At 37.8% G+C, this 20,666-nt stretch overlaps 1 protein-coding gene across 2 annotated transcripts in view; it reads right to left on the bottom strand.

Moving 5' to 3' along the window:
- coro2ba (coronin, actin binding protein, 2Ba) overlaps window positions 1-19,826 on the bottom strand; it is a 39,500-nt gene extending 19,674 nt beyond the window's left edge. Inside the window, exon 1 of one of the 2 annotated variants that reach the window (XM_084109786.1) lies at window positions 19,359-19,826. In XM_084109786.1, coding sequence (XP_083965912.1) covers window positions 19,359-19,373 — 15 coding nt within the window. In that variant the 5' untranslated portion in view covers window positions 19,374-19,826. The remainder of the gene's footprint in view (window positions 1-19,358) is intronic. The other variant, XM_084109785.1, reaches the window with a different exon arrangement.
- Window positions 19,827-20,666: the final 840 nt, after the last annotated feature.

Genomic DNA, 20,666 nt, shown 5'->3' with positions numbered 1-20,666 from the left:
ATCCTCTCTTTATGTCAGTGTTTGCTTATTAATGTCTTTCAGTTTACTGCCAGATCAGATTCCTTACCATCTCATTTTATAAAACATATCGATCTAAAAGACAGCGTTATATAGAAAGTTATATAATAAGTGTGATGCAACTGCACTCTGTCTACTTATGTCTGGGGGAAGTGTCCTCATTTCCACTGGAGGGTGATTATTGTTTTATGCACATCCACTATGGTAGCTATGGTCTTGAAAAACATAACAACCTTCTTGTTTCTGAGCTCTCTTCCCATCTATGTTCCTATTTTTCTTCTTTTTTTCCTCTCTCCTCTAAATGCCCAGTCCTCCAGATGTCCAGTTAATATGATGTTCTATATTTAAGATGAATAGATTTACAGTTGGAAATACATGACACGATTAAAAGTTTCAGCAGTAAGTTTCAGATGTGTGTCATTTACAAATGCACTGCAAGCCATTTTGCATTTGTATATTTACCATTCAGAAGTTTGGGGTTGGGATTGGTAAAAATTGTTAACGTTTTTGATAGTATATAGTCTTTATACTCACCAAGGCTGCATTTATTCGATCAAAAATACAGGAAAAACAGTAATATTGTGAAATATTATTACAATTTAAAATTAAATTGTAATAATATTGTTTTAATATATTTTAGTTTATAATTCCTGTGATGGCAAAGCGGAATTTTAGCATCATTACTCCAGTCTTCAGTGTCACATGATCCTTTAGAAATCATTCTTATACTCTGCTTTGCTGCCCAGGAAACCTAATTATTATCAGTGTTGATGTCTTATTCTTATCAATGTTGAAAACAGTGTGCTGCTTAATATTTTGGTGGAAACCGTGATACATTTTCCCTGATAAATAAAAAGTTCAAAAGACAGCATTTATTTGCTGTCATGTTTGATCAATTTAATGCATCCTTGCTGAATAAAAATATACATTTATTAAAAGAAAATCTTACTGACCCCAAACTACTGAACCATAGTGTATATTTTCTTCATAATTTAATTGCCTCTTGCTTGTAGGATTTATTGTTCCGCAGCCTATAGTACAGATTAATAAGTATGATGTTCAATTTCTTAAGGCATAATTTGCTTCAGCAGTTATGGTCTGTGAAATCTACAGATAGATTGGCTGAAGGTTGACCGTGTAATCATGTTCATTGTATTTAACCAACCAGTTATATTTACTATGTTAAACAGAGTAAATACTTTTTTTTCTGGTAGGACGTCCTAAATTGATCCTGTACATGCCGAAGATGTGAGAGGCTGGTAAGTTGGCTTCTGTGGTTGGTTGATTTACAGCTTCTCAAATAATTATAATTATGCTATGTGATATTATTAGAAATAAACAGGAGAATGTTAATAAGACCTAGGGAATTGTCCGGAGCATTCTCAGGTCTATGATAAAAACAAAAGTCTTTCTCTCTCTAATTATGTTGAATGATTAAATGGTATATTTGGCTAGCTCTTGACAACCTCTATGCAGACAGACAAGATTTATTTAACTTTAGTGCAACAGCACTCTCTCCTTGGCCTCCCCTTCAGCTCTGCTCTCTGTTCACCATGTGTCAGTAAAACACCCTACAGATATTTTGTAGTCTGGGCTGTCTGACTGTTGCATGCATTCATGCAAATACTGTCCAGAGAATGCATATTGATGTTTAGCCCCAAGTAAAGTTAATATGTTCATTTTAAGAACATCTATATATAGGCCATAGGGCTAGAGGTAGATCTGCAAAAGGATGGGTGTGTACGCATGCACTGAAGGCTTAGTCTCACCCTTAGATGGCACACCCAAGGACCGCCCACTGTTTGTTTAATGACAGTCAGTTAATGATGCATATTGCCCACAAAATGGCAAGATTTGGCCGAAATTGCCCATGTTAATGTGACTGGCTGGTGCTATGTAACTTCTGGCAGTAAGAGCACTTCTGAAAAAAGTTACACGGTCAGAAAACATGTGCACTTTTAGGGGTACAACAGCTTGTCACCCAGAAAGTACCTTTAACGGGACACCTTATCTACCCATTAAATGGGGTAGGGGGAAGTCATGGCCTAGCCTAATGGTGAGAGAGTCAGACTGGTAACCTAAAGGTCTCGGTTTCGAGTCTCAATACCGGCAAGAAATGACTGAGTTGCCCTTGAGCAAGGCACCCCCCAATCACTCCCCAGGCGCCACTGCAAATATGGCTGCCCACTGCTCTGGGTGTGTGTGTCCACAGGTTTGCAGTGTGTGTGTTCACTACTCACTGCTCCTAATGTGTGTGCACTAACTTGGATGCGTTAAATGCAGAGGACAAATTCGAATATGGGTTTACTTGGCCTTCACATGCCACTTTCACTAAAAGTCCCTCTAGAAGTACTGCCTCAAGCTGTTGTACCCCTGAAAGTAACATTTTTACACATTTTTTGAGAGTGTACCGAGCTAATAGTATTAGTGCTTTTCAGGAAGAGATAATCAGTTTGTTTTGTTGTTTTTTTTTATTAAAAATGAATTGCTTTAAATCTTTGAAATGTACAGTACTTAGGCTATTTGATGCACTCTATGAGGTTCAGCTTCAATTTCTGTGAAATAATCGGTAAATGTTATTTAAAAAAAATAATAATTCTGATACTGGTCTATTACTGTAATTAAGTCTATTTCAGATCAGCCTAGCCCCTAAACGACATGTAAAAAATAAACAAGCTGTGGTTGTATGTATTTGTCAGTCAGATGTTTTTTTCCTGGGTAGAACAAGCTTCAATCTGGACCAGATTTTATGCTGTTAGTCAAAACTCTGGCAACACAAAAGTACTGAAGTATGTATCATTTTGTCTAGGATGGTGTCACTGCAAATTAAACAGACTGTTTGAGAGAAAATTATTTGTGTGATGTGCGTGTACCACTGTATGTGAGCTAGTGCACACATGTGCTCTTTTTGCTGCAGGATAGAGAGACTCCAGAGTCTACACTCTTTATTGACTTTTTCAGTTTCTTCTGCATGCTATGTTTTTGATTTTCTTTATTCCATCCATTAATGCATCTTTCTACCATTTATTGCAGATCTGTACTTAAAAATTAGGCCACTAATACGTTTTCATTTCTCTCCGTTTTGGCCTTACGTCCACACGGAGAAAGCGTTTTTGTCCTGCAAAAACTGAGCTTTTTGAAAAATGCTTTCCCAAGTGGATAGATTTGAAAACGGCATTTTCGCTTTGTAGTGTGGACTGTGAAAACGGAGGTATTTGAAAACAATGACACATTTAGTCATGTGACGCATACATATAATGGTGACTGAGTGCTACCTGGACGCATCAGTGAATGGTGAGATCATTTGCTAAATAAAATGATCCTACTAGAAGAATAGCATGAGAACTTTATTATGTCTGTTCCATCTGTATCATCTCAGTGAGCTTTTAGGAGGTTTTTAGGCATGCACAGTAAGGTGAATTTAAGATTTTCCGACATTTTAGTGTGGAGGCTTGAAAACGGTACTGTGGACATTTTGAAAGGAAAACGCTATTAATGTACTGTATCACTCCATTACAGCCTCCAAATATTAGATCTCCCCAACCAACTCTGCCTATGAATATTATTCATGCAATGAATCCCTCAAAGATACTAATATTCCAACAGCTTCCAAGACAGGAAGCAAGCCTCTTCTGTCTTTAAAATGTGGCACACAAATGGATGAAAGGCCTCCAGAGGGCCACAGTTGGTTGTTAGTTAGACTGCTTTCAGCCCCTCACCATGCCCGTCTTTGTTGGGCATTAGCTAGGCTCCAGTTCCTGCTTCTGAGTTCCGATGCCATTCTGTCTCTGTGGGAGTTAAATAACTCTTGAGCCTGGAGACCCACTGCCTGTTTTGGCAGCTTTGGCTCCAGCTGTGAATGAAATACAGCTGAGAGAAAGCCAGGTCAAGCTGCATGCTGTCCTTTCACACACAGAAAAGTCAGAATGAATGCTGGTGACTTTAGAGATGGGTTTTAGCACAGACTTTGCTATAGAAAATTCAGCATTTACTCAGTGCAGACAGATATAATGAGGACAACATGATATTTACCTGATACGGCCACCAAGTTGCAAATGATAACATTGTATTTTCTCAGTGTTTAGAGTGTGTTTTCACTAGATTGGCTATATTTGTGCATGTACAGTGTAATGAGATCATCCTAAGCCATGAGCTTATGTTATTCAGCATTGACAATACCTTGAGGAAAACATAATAACATGCACAAGTTAAGTTCCAGAACAGAATGATTTTGTCAGAGCTGAAGGGCATTTAAATCTCTTCAATTCTCAGTGAAGACAGAACTCTGGGGAGGGAGGAAAACGGCTCAGAGATGGGATAGAGACCCTCATTACTACTGTACTGGAGGGTGTTTTGTGTATTGGGGCGCCCTTTGTTTGTTATTGTCTTTCTGCTTGGCTGTCTTTTTCCACCAGACTATGCAGATGCAGCTGCGAGTATCAACTGACACTCAGTTTTTAACAGGTTTTCACATTGGCCTAAAGAAAAATTATGAAAAATCTGCATTGTTTTACACTAGGGGTCTCCAACAGGGGGTCAGTGGCAGTAGGGGGTCTTCCAGTGATTGTCTTGACTGATTTCACTTTTGATATGTCCTATACATCACTAAAAATAACAATGCAATAAGATATTGATTCAGTATCAGACTGATTTAAATCGGTAACTCGTCCATTTGACCTATTCATTTAAAGAACCGGCTCATAAGAGTCATTAGTTTAGGAATCAGACTACACTGGTTGCGCTGTATGTTTTTGAGTGACTAATAAGAATCAGCTCAGTTATTTGTTTGTGAATCGGACTACAGTGGTCAAGTTTTTGCAGCCCATGAGTACAACTCAAGATAAAGGCATTTCTTGACTTCTCTTTTACAGCACAAAGTCTTTTTATTGCATTTAATACAGACAGCAGCAACTCACATTCACAGTTCAGGTAAAACATGATTTATGATTCTAAACAGCAGGATGTTGATTTAGCATCATTGGGAAATGTATTTAGTGTATCATGACATACTTCCTCAAAAACACACAAGAAACAAGACCACCAGTTTCCTCCCTTTTTGTCTCTGTAGGGGATCAGACAGAGAGGATGGGTGCAGTCAGGCCACAGCACTACTGATGCTGAAAGCTGAAAGACTGAAGGGAAGTGGTTTTATGGAACGGGGAGACCAAAAAAGAGAAAGAAACATTAAGAAATATCCTTCTTTTGTAAATCGTAACTTTTACTACTCAGCACCTAATCATTTTTTGTGAAATGTAAGCATTAATTTTCTGCCAAGGCACATTTCTCACATTTCTGTTGTCCATGCACTTAGGGACAGGATGTCCTTGAGGGTTATCAGACAGAAAAAGGAGAAAATAATGAAAGAGGAGGTTATCTGTTGTCATGCTGAGAGACACAAAGTCAAGGACAGCTTTGCTCTGCTCTTAAGGTCCAGTTATGCTTATAAAAGATCCTTTCTATCAAGGAAGCAGTAAGCACACCCTCCTCCTTTCTTTATCCTACACTCTGTAGCCTCTATTCCTTATGTATGAATTTTATTTTATTTTTAAAAAAAAATGTCTTGAATGGTCTTGACTTTACTTTTGATAAGTCCATAGACTACCTCAGAAGTTTCCTAAGCGTAAGTTATGAAAACTAAAATCACACAGATGGGAAAGGTAAAGTATGGGAATTAGTTATTCCTTTACATTTTAATTTCTTAGTTAGGCTTTAGTCAACCAACTTCATGAGCTATTAAAACCAGAATGTTTTAAAAACAGTTTTGCACTTCAGACTTTTATTAAAAAAAAAAAAAAAAAAAATATATATATATATATATATATATATATATATATATATATATATATATATATATATACAGCATTATTTAAAGTATTATTTAGAAACAATTCACTGTCCTATTTGTCCTATTCACTGTCCTTTTTGGCTTGTAGTGGACTACACTCACCACCAATCAACATGCTTTGTCAATACTTTTCAATTAAAGGGATAGTTCACCCAAAAAGCGTTACTCACGCTCATGCCATTCCAAACCCATAGGCCATTTGTTCATCTTCGGAACACAAATGAAGATCTTTTTAATGAAATCAGAGAGCTTTCTGTCCCTCCATTGACAGCCTATGCAACTACCACTTTCAAGCCTAAAGACATCATAAAAGTAATCCATGTGACTCCAGTTGTTTAACCTCAATTTTATGAAGCAATTCGAGTACTTTGTTTGCACACAAATAAAAACATAATTTACTACTTTCACAAAAAGGCACCACGACGCATGCATGTTGACGCAAGAGCAGATATGTTTTTTTTGCGCAAACAAAGCACTCAAACAAAACAAAGTTTGTTCATTATCTGACTTCGTATAGACACGTGCAAAACATGACTTTCTTGCATCGATGATCACTTGTTAATGTGATTACAGATATTCTTCTAGATGTAACATCATGTAACTAACTTTTGACTTTGTAAAAAGAACATAATAATGTACAATGCTTTGTAAAAATAACATAATACTGTACAATGCTTTGGTTATTTGCTTAACATTCAAAATCAGTGTTAAAAAGACTTGTTCCCCCGATAATTTATGTCATCTTGTGTCCTTAAGCATCACTATTGGCTGATAGAGCATCCCCTAGAGAGTGTCATTCTCAGGAGAGGAGCTGTTTGTTTTCCTTTCTCTAACCTCCCTGTTGTTAATAGTCAGGGTGTGATAAGCAGAACCAACAGATGGATAGATGGGTATTACGGTGGGGAGGTGAAGAGAAGAAGAACAAAGGATGGCACATGTTAAGAGATGGAGGGGGAAGGGCGGCAGGAAGTAGATGCAGGTGGGGTGATCATTATGGTCACCATTAGACTAGACAGTGACTCAGCCCTATGCTTACCTGTCAATCAAATGACATAGGATTCACTAATGACATTTTGTTGCGCTAAGATGTGTGACCAATTCAGCATGAAATAAGAAGCTTCTGAATGAAAGTAGACATAGAGAATACAGAGTGACTGCTATGTGTGTGAGCTTTCTGAAGCAGCTTGAGATGTCCTGATGCCAGCTCTGAACCGCATGCAACAAAAACATGAGCCCCATTTCATTTGCAATGACGGCCATCTGGCAAGTGCTTAAGAGACAAACAAAATAGACCAAAATATTGTTATTTTCAGATAGGTGCACCAGATCTGTTATTTTGGATCTGTTCTTTTAAGAGAGGCGGTCAAATGGGGTTAAAGCCCATTCTCTTTGACTTTGACATGCAACATTTCTTTACCGCAGGAGCTGCTCTCTGCTGGAAGAATACTTTTCATTATTTAGAGAGCTCAAACACAGATGTAGATGCACTTTGCAAAATTACTTCCATCCCAACCTACATATTTCCTAGCTTCGGAATGCCAAGAGTCCCGCGAACTTGCATAAAGACTAACAGCCTGTCATCTCTGATTCAGTAGATATCCACTTCACCTGTCAAAATGAATTCATTTATGCTGTTTTATGATTGATAGCTGCTAAAACAAATGGAGCCCAGAGAGATAAAAGAGTTAAATGTTTTTCTTAGATGAATTGCAAGTATGACAGTACACAATAATAATACCTGACAAAACCTCTGTCAATAACACAATAGTAATACTAAACACAATATTAATACTTTAATACTAAACCTCACAGTCCATACAGTCCATCATTTCTAAAGTGAGTAACATTGCTGAGTAAAATTTCTACAGGAATTTGCAGAAATAGAAATGACTGAGAGTGGGTTATTTAATAGTTCCAAAATATAGTGATTCCCCTACCTATAGGCATTATTTGAAGGCATCTTAGGCCACATTTACACTGCAGGTCTTGATGCCTAATTCTGATTTGTTGACTATCAGATTTTTTAACGACCCGCTTACATCATCTTTTAAATGTGATTTGCAATGGATGCAGACGAAATGAAAATACAAGCTTTTGCTTTCTGCACCATCTTTAAAGGTCAGGAAGAAAAAAGAGGAGAGCCCTTGTTGGAGCCTGGGCGAATGTATCTGTCTCTTTATATGGCAAACACAGATGCACATATCAGATTTAATTCTACATATGAATGAGGCCTGAAACTAATCTGAGAATATCGGAATCCATGTGTTTTTTTTCCTGCTTACACGTTCGTGGGTCATATCTATGGAAGCTTGTTACTGACACAGAATAAAAAAGGTAATTGCGACTTTTCATCTCACAATTCTGACTTTTTTTTTTTTCCAGAAGTAAATTCTGACTTTTATAGCACGCAAACTAATTCTAAAACACTATTCGGTCTTTAACGATACCTTGTTTTGGTCAAATTCTAAAGTCCTCAGCACCTGTATCTTCCACAGAGAAGGCAATCCCAGACTGGTTAGCAATATATTTATATTTCAGAGTTAAAGTATTTTTTTTATTTTGGAACAGAGCTTTTGCCGATAGTGTAATTTTACATGCATGAAAATGTCAACTAGAATGATGGCTTTTATGTAAATTAATTAACACTTGAAAATGGAAATTTATGCTCATTGGTATGAAACTATGGATAGCAGCTTTTAATTTTTAGAGCAGTTATGTGCCTTTTGACAATTTGAAGTAAAGAATTTTGCCTATATGATCATGCTTTGGTGCCATTCTCACATTCACTATGTCTCACCCCTTGTACTACTCAGTCTGTGTTATGCTTTCTTATCCTATGAAAGCTGCACATAGGTTAGTGCCTCTCCAGCATTCTCCATCTTGGAGAAAGTCCTTTTATAAATTGGATTATGGCTTCAGATTTGGCGATGCTTTGCTGAGTGGACAGACTTTCTCCCCTGCAGTCTCTGGCTCCCTGTGTAAGTCTACACAGGAGAGGACCATCATGGCTCAGACATGCCATCTGGCCTGGATAAATTAGCCAGACACACACCACACCCAAACCCAAAATGATAGCAAAACCATAACCTAGGTATTGTGTAAAAGGTATAGAATAGTGGTCGATCAATATGGGGTTTTTAATGTAGAGGCTTTAATGTAACGGCTTAGTAGACTGTCAATGTCAAATTGTTTGATTGCATGTTGTAAGTTCTAAACATTCTTAGTGTTGTTATAATACTCATATTTCTACTTGACTGTATTCTACCTTCACTATTTTTTATATTTCCTTACGACCTACAACAAGCTGAAACAACAAAGCGTATGACAACACAACAGCAGCCAGACCTCAGAAGCTGGCATCCCGTAATAGTGTTACCCAGCTACTGATGAGCACTGTGACCTTCCACAGTGACATGACAATGTCGTATTAGCCTGTCGTCTTCCTGCTTGGCTAATCTCTTCTGACTGTTTCTCATTGCAGGCAGGATTCTGTTCCAGTGTGATTGCCAGCACAGCACTCTGAGCTAAAATTGGCTTTTGCAAGGTGTACTCTGAAATGTGCTCAGGGTATTGTCAAATGTAAAACAGCTGTATGAGAGGCTGAGCAAGATGATGTTAAGCAAAAACATCAGCGAAGGTGGCATCATTAAGGTTGCATTCAAGGACAATAACAATAATTTCTGTGAAATCTAATACACGCACTAGTGAGAAATTTGGCGCATGGTTGTTTTGAGGCACTTACCTGCAGCTGTAACTTAGGAGTCGGTAAGAATTTTAAATATTTTTTAAATAATTTACTTATGCAAACAAAGGCTGCATTTGTTTGATCAAAAATACAGATTTTTTTTTTTTTAAATATTATTACAATTTCACCGCTCCATATGATTTTTAAAGACCTAATGTAATTACATTCCCTGACCTGTTGTGTGATTGTTGAAGAAATCAATTTTCTTTATTGACAGATTTCTGTTTCTGCACAAAGGCATGCATGAATGCGAGTGTCCTTTATGGATCTGATGGATCAATGTTGATTGGATGATAAATAGTGGCATGTAACATTTGTAGCCATAGTCAAGCTCTGCAAACAGATGCAATAAACAGTTGGAGTGGTTGAGCTAAAAATCTGTGTCAGTGCAGGCCTCCACCTGGCAATCTGTCTGTTCAGGTCTCGGGTCCTGGCAAGCGGTGCCACACTTTTTTTGTTTTTCTCTGAAAAAGTCCACAACATTGCCTCACTCTTAAAACATTATTTCTCTCTAATGTCTCATCATGCGTCTTTTTGTTTCTCACTCTTGCATCTTCTCTTATGTCTTTTTACCGGTCTCTTTCTCTGAATCCTCCTGCTCTGTTTTGTTGTGTGGGATTTGTTTCGTCTGTGAAGTTTGATTAATTGGAGGCTGGAGACAGAGCTGAGTGATTTGAAAACTGCCTGAAGGAAGTCTGGGCTGCCATAAGTCCAGGCTCACATGGGTTTTGATCCCTGCTTCTTTAACTCGCTTTTCACAACACTGAGTTTCTACCTAAGGCCTGTAAGACATAATGCATTTCTCATTCCAAGCTTGCTCTCTATCCAGACCATATTTTCCACTTTGGATTTCTCCATCCAAGCTGGTTTTTGTTGGCCTATTTCCATAAAGTGTATAGAGTTGTGTAGAACTGATTTAATATATTTGATCGTATGGTATCATGTTCTGAATGGTGTTTATATTAATATTGATCACTCTCGCTGGAATAGCTAGTCCATGCTGTTATAAAAGTGCAGTTTCTAACATTGCTCTTACACACACACACACACCTTTGCACTTTCTCACTGATGCATTTTCTAAAAAAAATATAAGGCTGGAGTTTTTGGCATATCACTTCAAAAAACACTGCTTAGGGCCAGAGAATGCTGGGAAGGAATGTGAACCTTCACAGCACTCAGCTGACCTCTCTCTTTCTCTCTGCTCACAAAGAAAGCTGCTCTCTTTTTCCTTTTGCGGCAATAACCTCAGACAACTTGTAGGTATTGTTTACTTCAGCCTGAAGTATCAAAAACATTTTCATAATTTTCCCATTGTGCTTTCTGGCCAGGCAATCTGCTATCTTTTTTCCTTTTTTTGCTATATACTTTTTTCACAATTTCTGTGCTAATTTCGGATGAGAAAAGAGAATCTGTGAAATGGATTTAATCAAGAGAAAATTTGTTAAACAGAGTTAAGAGTACTACACACGTATTAATAGCTGAAAGCATAACATTAGCCATAATATTTAGGCTACTAAATGTGAAAGGGATGAGGGATGGATTTATGATCGACATGCATTCCAGTTGTTATCTGCCGAGTCTCTATGAGCTTGCTAATGATCATGGATGCCACCCATGTATTCTATTGTGTTCTATTTTGCGCCAATTTCAAACAGTGAAGATTTTGTTCAGTTGAACCCATGGGATGCAAGTTCTGCTTTATTGGTAAATATTTTTTTCTGCATTAATTTAATTTAATTTAATTTTTAACATTTAATGCTATAAGACAACTGGCATATCACAACTCGCAGCTCCATCCGAAATTGTGAAATCCAATGTTGATATGCAGTCTAATCTTTGTTTTGATGAACTCATAGAGGTCAAGGTGTGAAATTACAACACATAAGTGATTGGAAACCTGACGTGTACATGAACAGGAACTATAATGAGTAGATATTAATCCTGGGATTGTGGGTTACCTATTCTTCATAGTGATAATAAAAAAACAAACTCTGTTTACAGAACAGAGCTATTGACTATTTATTTAATGCAACATATAGCCTGTCATATAACATGGGTGAAAGAAAGTGTGTGATTTAGCCTTTTTTTGTCACAGCGTTCTGCTGTTCACTTCATTATCTTGACAAGCACATATAGGAGTCATTGGTCAGTGGGATCACTGCATGGGATGTGTTGCTGCTGTACTGCATTACAGATAATGAGCTCCATTTTCATGAGACGGTGCTTGTATGAGGAGTGTTTTGAAATCCTGAGAACGTAAGCATATGACCTATCTTCATCGTGCTGTCACGCTTTAGTTCCGTCTCCCACACTGTTTGATTTGTGTAGGCTGTAGCATTTCCTTCTCTGGCCCCATGATCCGCTGTGGACCTCTTACACACAGTATACACATAGGGACACAAAAATGGGATTGCAAAAATAAAGACTGTTTTCAAAACTGAAGCCATTGATTGAGCCAAAAGTTGAAGTGCTGTTTTCATAGATATTTTAACATTGTGAGTGGACTTATTCTTCTTGACAGTTAGTGAAGTGTGTAAGTGTGTCTATGCATCTAGGATTGCAGTTGCAAAAAGATACAGATATCTCAAGGCAAGTTGCTTAATATAATATTTTCTCAATTTCTATGCCTTGGAGTAGGATTGAAAACACAGCTAAGACAGACAATGGGAATAACAAGATCGTGTGAACATCACACACTGATGTCCCACAGCTGCTGTTTATCTACAGTGTCTCCCACTGCACTCACTCACTCACCAGTCCAGGACCACAGGAAGCACATCTTCTTCCCAGTGTCTCTACCTCACGTTCACTATAGCTCTGCAGGAGCTGAGCAGGATATTTATAAATGACATGATCCCCTTTCCTTTTCTACCGACAGTCCCACTGAAACTCTCTGTCTCTGTGGAGTTTGAATGGTTAGTTCTCTCCACATAATATGGACAAGCACTTTCTCAGGCTTCATATAAAAGTTGAAGAAAAATGCAGGACCTTTTAGTCATTTGTTCATTACTGGATGTTTTCTGTATAAGCACATTGGCCAGCGGGAGGTTTGGGTTGCTAAGCTAGCTGTAAGGATTTGGATCAAATGTGACTCTTCTCAGCGTGTGTGCACACTGCCTGCATAGGGCATAATAGCCAGCAACTTCAGTCCAAATTATAAGATTCCCTTTGAGGATAGAACAAAAAACAGGGTCCAAATCAAGCATGTACTAATACACTTTGTGCCTGCCATTACTCTGATAGTTACTTATTTGTGATCTATACTAACATGCTTTGCTGAAATTTTGTTAGGAATTCTTTAGAGATATTCTTTAGGGATACTGTGATTAACAGAGACTATTTCCTATTGATATGAAAGTTTGGGCAGGATATACTGAAGGACTCATTCCTTTAAAAAAAAAAAAAGTTAATAGGCTTTAGTTAGCCTATGTCACAGCCATGAACCACGATTTGTTGAAGATAACATTAGAGCGAGGGGCTTTTTCACTCTAGAGAGCATTTGATTGGACACAAATCTGTATGTAGGATTTAATATCCTCACATCTATTAGGAACCAACACATAGGCTAATCCTACAACTCACACGTGTATAAAACCCGGGACACGCCAAGCCGAAATCAAGGACCTAGCGGCAACAAAAGTGTGAGTGAGAGGAAGACGACTTTGACTGCAACAAGCCTTTCGTTGGCTGCGTCTCGGCCAAAAAGCTGTGCTTGAACACACCAAAAAGGACTAAAGACGACTGTCAACTAGCATGTTCGTTCTGCGCCTGTTTGTAAGTAAATATCTGTCTATATCAGCAAGTTTCGATTGTCTATTATCGTAATTCAAAAAGGGAAACTGAAACTAGGACTGCACTGCAGATAAACCCGTAAACAAAGCAGCGCTTGCTTACCATTTTGAATATCAATCACGCTGATCCAGTCGGCTCATGTTATTATGAATGCATTGGAATGCTCAGGTAAGATGATGTCAAATTATAACAGCCTTCTGTCTGTACTGTCTTCTTTGCTCGCTGTCATCACTTTCTCCTATATTCTCGTGCACTGACTCCATCACTAAGCTGAACAGCCAATCTGAGTTCTCTCACAGACGGCCTGAAGCCGATTCAACATGCTGAATCGGCCCAAAAAAACCCAATGGTGTCTGAATAGAGCCAACAGTGCAGAACACACCAAAAAAACTAAGCCGACCGATGCTCAAATATGGCCCCACGTTGCCCGACATCCAACCGTCGGCTTCTTCTTCTTCTTCTTGGTTTTTTTACGGCGGATCGCAGACATATATGTGCATTACCGCCACCTATTTTAGAAATGGACCGTTGACACTATCCCTACCGACATACAATTCCCTTATTTACCGCACAGAGGCTTCATCGAATTTCATCCGGCGCTGCGTGTTCAGCTCCTCCGTCCACTCTCAACCCCCATGACAGATAAAATAAATAAATAAATAAATAAAATACCCTAATTTAAATACGCTTATTTAACCCAGTATTTCCCAAATATTCTACCATTCAATTTATTATACTCCTATCTGACTTTAAAACATTTTGAATTGTTAATTTAACTCCTATATTATTTAATTTCTCCTTCAACTCTTTCCTTTCAACATTATATTTCCTACACTTCATTAATACATGCTCAATTGTTTCACTTACTTCACATACCTCACATAAACCTGTTTGATGCTTACTTATTAAGTGCAGTGTGCTATTCAATCTTGTATGCCCCAATCTTAATCTTGTAATCATATTCTCCTCATACCTACTCCTACCTGATATTCTTCCTTTACCCACTGTTGACTGTATTTCATACATATGTCTACCTTTTATTTCATTATCCCAATATAGCTGCCATTTTTTTCATAATATTCTTTTTTATAATTGACTTAATTTCTGACCTACTAAATAAAATCTGTATATCTACTATTTCTCATTCTATTGCCTTTTTTGCTAATGCATCAGCCTCCTCATTACCTCTCAACCCAATATGTGCTGGAACCCACAAAAACTGTACCTCCAAACTAGCTTGTGTGATTGAATATAATTCTTGAATTATCTCTATTACCATATCCTGTCTTGTTTCTGACTTCATCTCCTTCAAACTTATTAGAGCTGAACTACAATCTGAACAAATTACTGCCTTAGATATTTTAACTTCTCTAATCCACCTTATTGCCATAATTATTGCAAACATCTCTCCAGTATACGCCGATAAACAATCTGATATCCTTTTATTCTTATACACTTTAATCTTTGGAATAATAAATGCAGAACCCACATGATCAGTTTTTGAATCTTTTGATGCATCTGTAAAAATGTGCATATATTCCCCATATCTTGACCCAATATACTCCCTTACATTATATACTTCTGTTTCATATGAACCTTCCTTTTGTCTTTTTTCTAATAAACTTAAATCTACTTCTGGTTGGGGCATAACCCATATTGGTACTGGAGATAGAGGAATTATTGGAGCATATCCAACCTCCTCCAGTCTCATTTCTCTCACTAATTTCCCCACACTCCATCCAAAACTATTACACTCTCTCTTCTCATGTTCCCAACTAGGACTCATTACTTTTCTTGTTGGATAATCCTCACTCTGTCCTCTCAAATTTGCCCAATAAGATGCCATTAATTGCTGTCTTCTTATCTGCAAAGGCATTTCACCCATCTCTACCTGAAGAGCCGAAACTGGAGAAGTTGGAAATGCTCCGCCGCAAATTCTTAATGCTTGAGATTGAATTCTTTCTAATTTAATTAAATGAGATTTACTTGCAGAACCATATACAATACAACCATAATCCATTATAGATCTTATCATAGATATATATATTGTTTTTAAAGCCAATCTATCCGCTCCCCATTCCTGACCTGAAATACATCTCATTACATTCACTACTCGCTTACATCTTCCCACCATTTTTTCAATATGCTCGCTCCAATTTAATCTACTATCAAACCAAACCCCTAGAAATCTTACTGTACTTACACGCTCTAATTGTTTTTTGTATAATTTTAACTTAACATCCACATTCCTCCTCATTTTAGTAAAAACTATTATTTTCGTCTTTTCCACTGAAAACTTAAAACCATTTTCCTCTGACCACTTTTCTACTTCATTTAGCGCACATTGCACTTTCTTTATGTTATACTCTATATTCTTTCCTCTAAACCAGATAGCCCCATCATCAGCAAACAATGATTTCCCCATACTTCTATCAATCCTTGAAAAAACATCATTAATCATGATAATAAATAAAAGTGGACTTATTACACTTCCCTGAGGTGTACCATTATCAATTATTCCATTTAAAGATATAGCTCCACCAACCTTTACTCTAATACTTCTTCCAATTAAAAACTCTTTAATCCAATTATACATTTTTCCTTTTATACTCATCTTCTGTAACTTTATTAGCAACCCCTCTTTCCACAACATATCATAGGCCTTCTCTATATCAAAGAAAACAACGACACTTTCCTTATTTATAAATGCCTTTCTTACTTCATCTTCTAAAGATATTATTGGATCCATTGTCCCTCTACCACACCTAAACCCACTTTGATAAGAAGAAAACCAGTTCATTTTTTCCAAATGATAAGTTAATCTATCGGTTATCATTCTCTCCATAACCTTACATAAATGAGAAGTTAAAGCTATTGGACGATAATTATTTGGATTATTTGGATCTTTCCCAGGCTTTCTAATAGGTATCCAACCGTCGGCTTGGTGTGTCCCTGCCTTAAAAGCTGCACAATTAATCGTTAAAAGATCGCAATCTTATTCCTATGGCGATTCCTTTGACAAGTACGATCTCAACTAACATCCAAATCTGCCTTGGTGCTGCTGTTGACCCAGAGAGAGCAGTTGTTATGTTTAAGAAACAGCTTCACGAACTTCTTTTCAACCACCGTATCATTATTTATTTTGTTACAGTTATCAAAATGTCACAAATGTGCTTGTTAAAAGTTTATAGTTCGGATAGAAACAGTAAAATCACCTTATGAAAATAACTTGACTCTTCAAATAAAGACTGAATCAATTACATCATTACGGCAGTAGGTGGCAACAAGTGACTGTTAAAAAATCTATTTGTTATTGAATCGTTCATTTTGTCAGAATCAAATTACATGTTATTTTGTTGTCTAATTTTAGTTGTCTATTCAGAATCGTGGGAGAATCATCTCTAATTTAAACAAAATGTGATTCTCAATTTATCCAGAATCGTGCAGCTCTAAAATGTATGTAACATATAGCCTACATACATATAGTGTGCATATATATACACACACACACACATCTCTGCCAAAACACAACACCCACTCTGTGCATGAGGTCAGTTATGATAATGTTTTACACCTGCAACTTTACAGTCATCCTACCCACGCAGGGCCCTTTCAGTCACTCAAACAATCCTGTCAATTGTGTTTCTGTGCAATTTATATGTGCAATCTTCTCTTAGCTTTATAAACACACCTGTAAGCTTCCTACCTTCCTCTTGACCTACTGTCATGCACATATGTGCAAACCCACCCACACACACCATAGATGAGGACTCTTCTCACAATATCCCCATAAATACACTCACAGCACACTTAGTGCTCAGCTTTAAACAAAGGCATGAGGGCACATGTGTTGACCTTCCACCCTAGGAGACAGAATGATCTCTAACCCCTCCTTCAGCTTTCCATCCAGTCCTCCCATTTTGTTTGCGTCTTTATATGAAATGGATTACTGTGTTTCTGTACATTTCATGCCTCTAAGTTAGTGTGGGAATTAGGGAGTGGCTTTCAGGTGGTTGGCCATTTTAATTCAATTTTTGCTTTTTAAAGGAATTTTCTACTTCTGATTTTTTTTTTAAATAAGGTATTTTTTCAGGGCCATAGCTAGCTAAACATCAGTGAATTTCTTTTTTTTCTTTCTTTTTTTTTTTAATGGCAAATATTTAACTAAAATAATTTGTGCTATATTTTTTTGTGATTATTTAGCCCACTAGTGCTAACCAGCTTTTGTAGATTGTGTGAGAGGCATTTTTGTACACTCTTTCACTGATTAAAATATTTATTTGAATATGAGGCATTTTTTGGGCTGTAGTTCCTAACATTAACATCCACAGTGATTTATTAACTATAACATTTTAACACGACAGGAAGTGACGTGCAGCCAGCTGTTTTATAGCCCTGCAGTGAGAGATGCATCCTGTCCTCTTCATGACAATCCGAGGTGTGTGACCATTTCAGTTCCAAGAGTCTGTGAGGATATCCTGCCACACAGCTGTGTGCTCAAACACTAGTATATATGTGCACTCACTCTCACATATGGAGACACACTCTTGAGTGGAATCGCTCTCTGTCTCTCACTGTCTGACCCAGAGGACTGTTCTGCTCAGTCAGCACACATACACAAACACTCCAAGGTCATTTAGCTCTGTACAGTATCCATCACTCGAGCCCTTACTCAACATCTCAACCTTCTCCATTAGAGCAAAACACACACACACACACACACACACACGCACACATGCACGAACACACGCACACACACACACACACACACACACACACACCAGTTCTTACACAGTCAGCACCTGCATCATTTGGAGACTGAACTCTAAATAATAACCAAATGTAATTTGATAATATAGTATTATATTAAATCAAACATATATTTAATATATTATTAGATTTTTTTAATGTTTGAATATTATAAAAAATGTTATGGTGTATTATAGATTTAATTATTTATAATTTTGTATGTATGTGTGTGTGTATGTATGTATATATATATATATATATATATATATATATATATATATGTATATATATATGGTATAAATTATTTATGAGCACCTGTTGTGGTGTTATAAAGTGCAGTCTTATATGTTCATCTCTACTAATATAAGGCTTAGTCCTGGCTGTTTCCAGCTTTACAGACTGAGGAGTAAGACTTTGACAACAAACATGTTTGTTTGTGTACTGCATTAACGCAAATTTCATAGTAATTTTTCTCCAATTTTTATACATTTTGTTCATTTAGCCAGCAGCGACAGGAGTCCATTGCCATAGGCAAATCAAACTTAAACACACATTTTGATCATTCAAACATGCACAATGAAGACAAATGACCACAGCCTGATCCACATTTATATTTCTAAGAAGAATTCAGCTAAATTGGGCTACTTTTTAAATGTCATCATGACTCAATCCCAAAAAGTGGCCCTTTTTTACTTGAATTCACCCTATATCCCTTTTCACCTTCTTTTCACCTTCTTTTCTTCTTAGTCCTTCACTCTTTTCTTCTTTATATCTCATGCGTACTGTAGTTTGTGACATGCTCAGTCCATCCTCAGCAAAAAAGCACAGCTCAGGCTTAATGCAGGACAGCACTGGATTAAGAGCTCCCCTTCGTAATCAGTCTGCTAAAGACGCACACACACACACACACACACACACACACACAAACATGCCTCACCCAGCCAAGACCCACTGCCCTACTGCGGGACAGGCACTCGCATATTAAACACACTCAGGGATCCAGTTGGACAAACGCACATAGAAGTTTGTACCGCACAGCAAATCCTGCAGGTATAAGATTCACCTGCATAACACACACACACGTCACACACACACCACCTGTCCGGCACTGCAGCACACTACAGTCACAGATTCAGCAGAACATCCCACTGCAGTGAAGCCCGAACCCAGCAGCCCCTCCCAGCCTCACAAGCTCCAGCACACGCTTACCTTTGTGACAGTCATGCAGAGAAGAGTGCAGAAGAGTCAGCTTCTGTTCCTGAAATGCTGAGTGAGACAGCAGGACAGATAGAGAGAAAGAGATGAACTCACTGAGTGTGTGCAGTCTGCAGCCTCTACGACAGCAGAGTGAGACATGAGAGATTGTGAAAGAGGAGGAGAAGAGAGAGAGAGAGGAAGGGAGGGAGGGTCTGGTCGCTGTCTCTCGCTCAGTATCCGAGCCTATCAGTGCCGCCGCAGCCGTGCTCCTGTAGTCAGGATACTGCAGTGAAGTGAGCTCAGCATGTTACTACTACTCTCTCTCTCTCTCTCTCTCTCTCTCTCTCTCTCTCTCTCTCTCTCTCTCTCTCTCTCTCTCTCTCTCTCTCTCTCTCTCTCTCCCTCTCTCCCTCTCTCCCTCTCTCTCTCTCTCTCTCTCTCTCCCTCCATGCTGTCAATCTGATTACTGCATGCGCTAATGAAGATTATTGATGTCCACAAATGCATTACCCTGTTCTACATGTCATAATCGTATTAGCTCTCTGTACACAACATACTGTATATTCAAACTCTCCCCCCCTCTCTCTCTCTATAGTATCTAGGTCTACTACAATAAAAAATTTGTAACTTGGCTGCTAATCAAAATTCAGAAAGCAAACAAAATGACAGACACTCTGAAATCTTGAAAACTGTCAGAAGAAGACCCATATTAATTAATGTGGGTTTATTAATACACATACTAGTGTTTTGGTGGAATATGGTTTCTAAGGTTGTTGAGATACATGTTTAGAAAAATATGAATTGCTTAGTTAAAATGCATATACTTAAAAAAAAAAAAAAAAAAAGAAGAAGCATAAAGAGCTAGAAAAACTATTTTAAGAGGCTATATCATATGACTGTTGCAGGAGATCCATGACTGAGAATTTCTTTTGGATAAACTGCAGTTTTTTTATGTTCTGCTGCCCTCTTGTGGGCCTAAGAAATATTACATCACTAATTACATTTATTGAACAACAAATTTAAAGGGATAGTTCACCCAGGCCCTGGAAAGCTTGTCCACTTTCGACCACTTCCTGAGGTAGTCCAAAACGCATTTGATCGGATTGCTTTCGTAGTGTGAACGCTCATGTGGTCGAATGCGTTCGAACAGCCACAAAAGACGACCTACTCTCCCCCTGCTGACCTAACGTGTAAACATTATGGGAAGCGCACTAGCCAGACAGGATTTAAACTTTGTCGGCCCGAGTTTGATTTGAAGATGAAAAACATACCAAGCACAATGTTCTCTAACCATTCCTGATTTCTAACACTCACAGCGTT

This window comes from Abramis brama (assembly GCF_963993115.1).
Source record: "Abramis brama genome assembly, chromosome: 3".
Classification (NCBI taxonomy): domain Eukaryota; kingdom Metazoa; phylum Chordata; class Actinopteri; order Cypriniformes; family Leuciscidae; genus Abramis; species Abramis brama.
The sequence above is the reverse complement of the archived record's forward strand: the minus strand, read 5'-3'. Positions and strand labels throughout refer to the sequence as shown.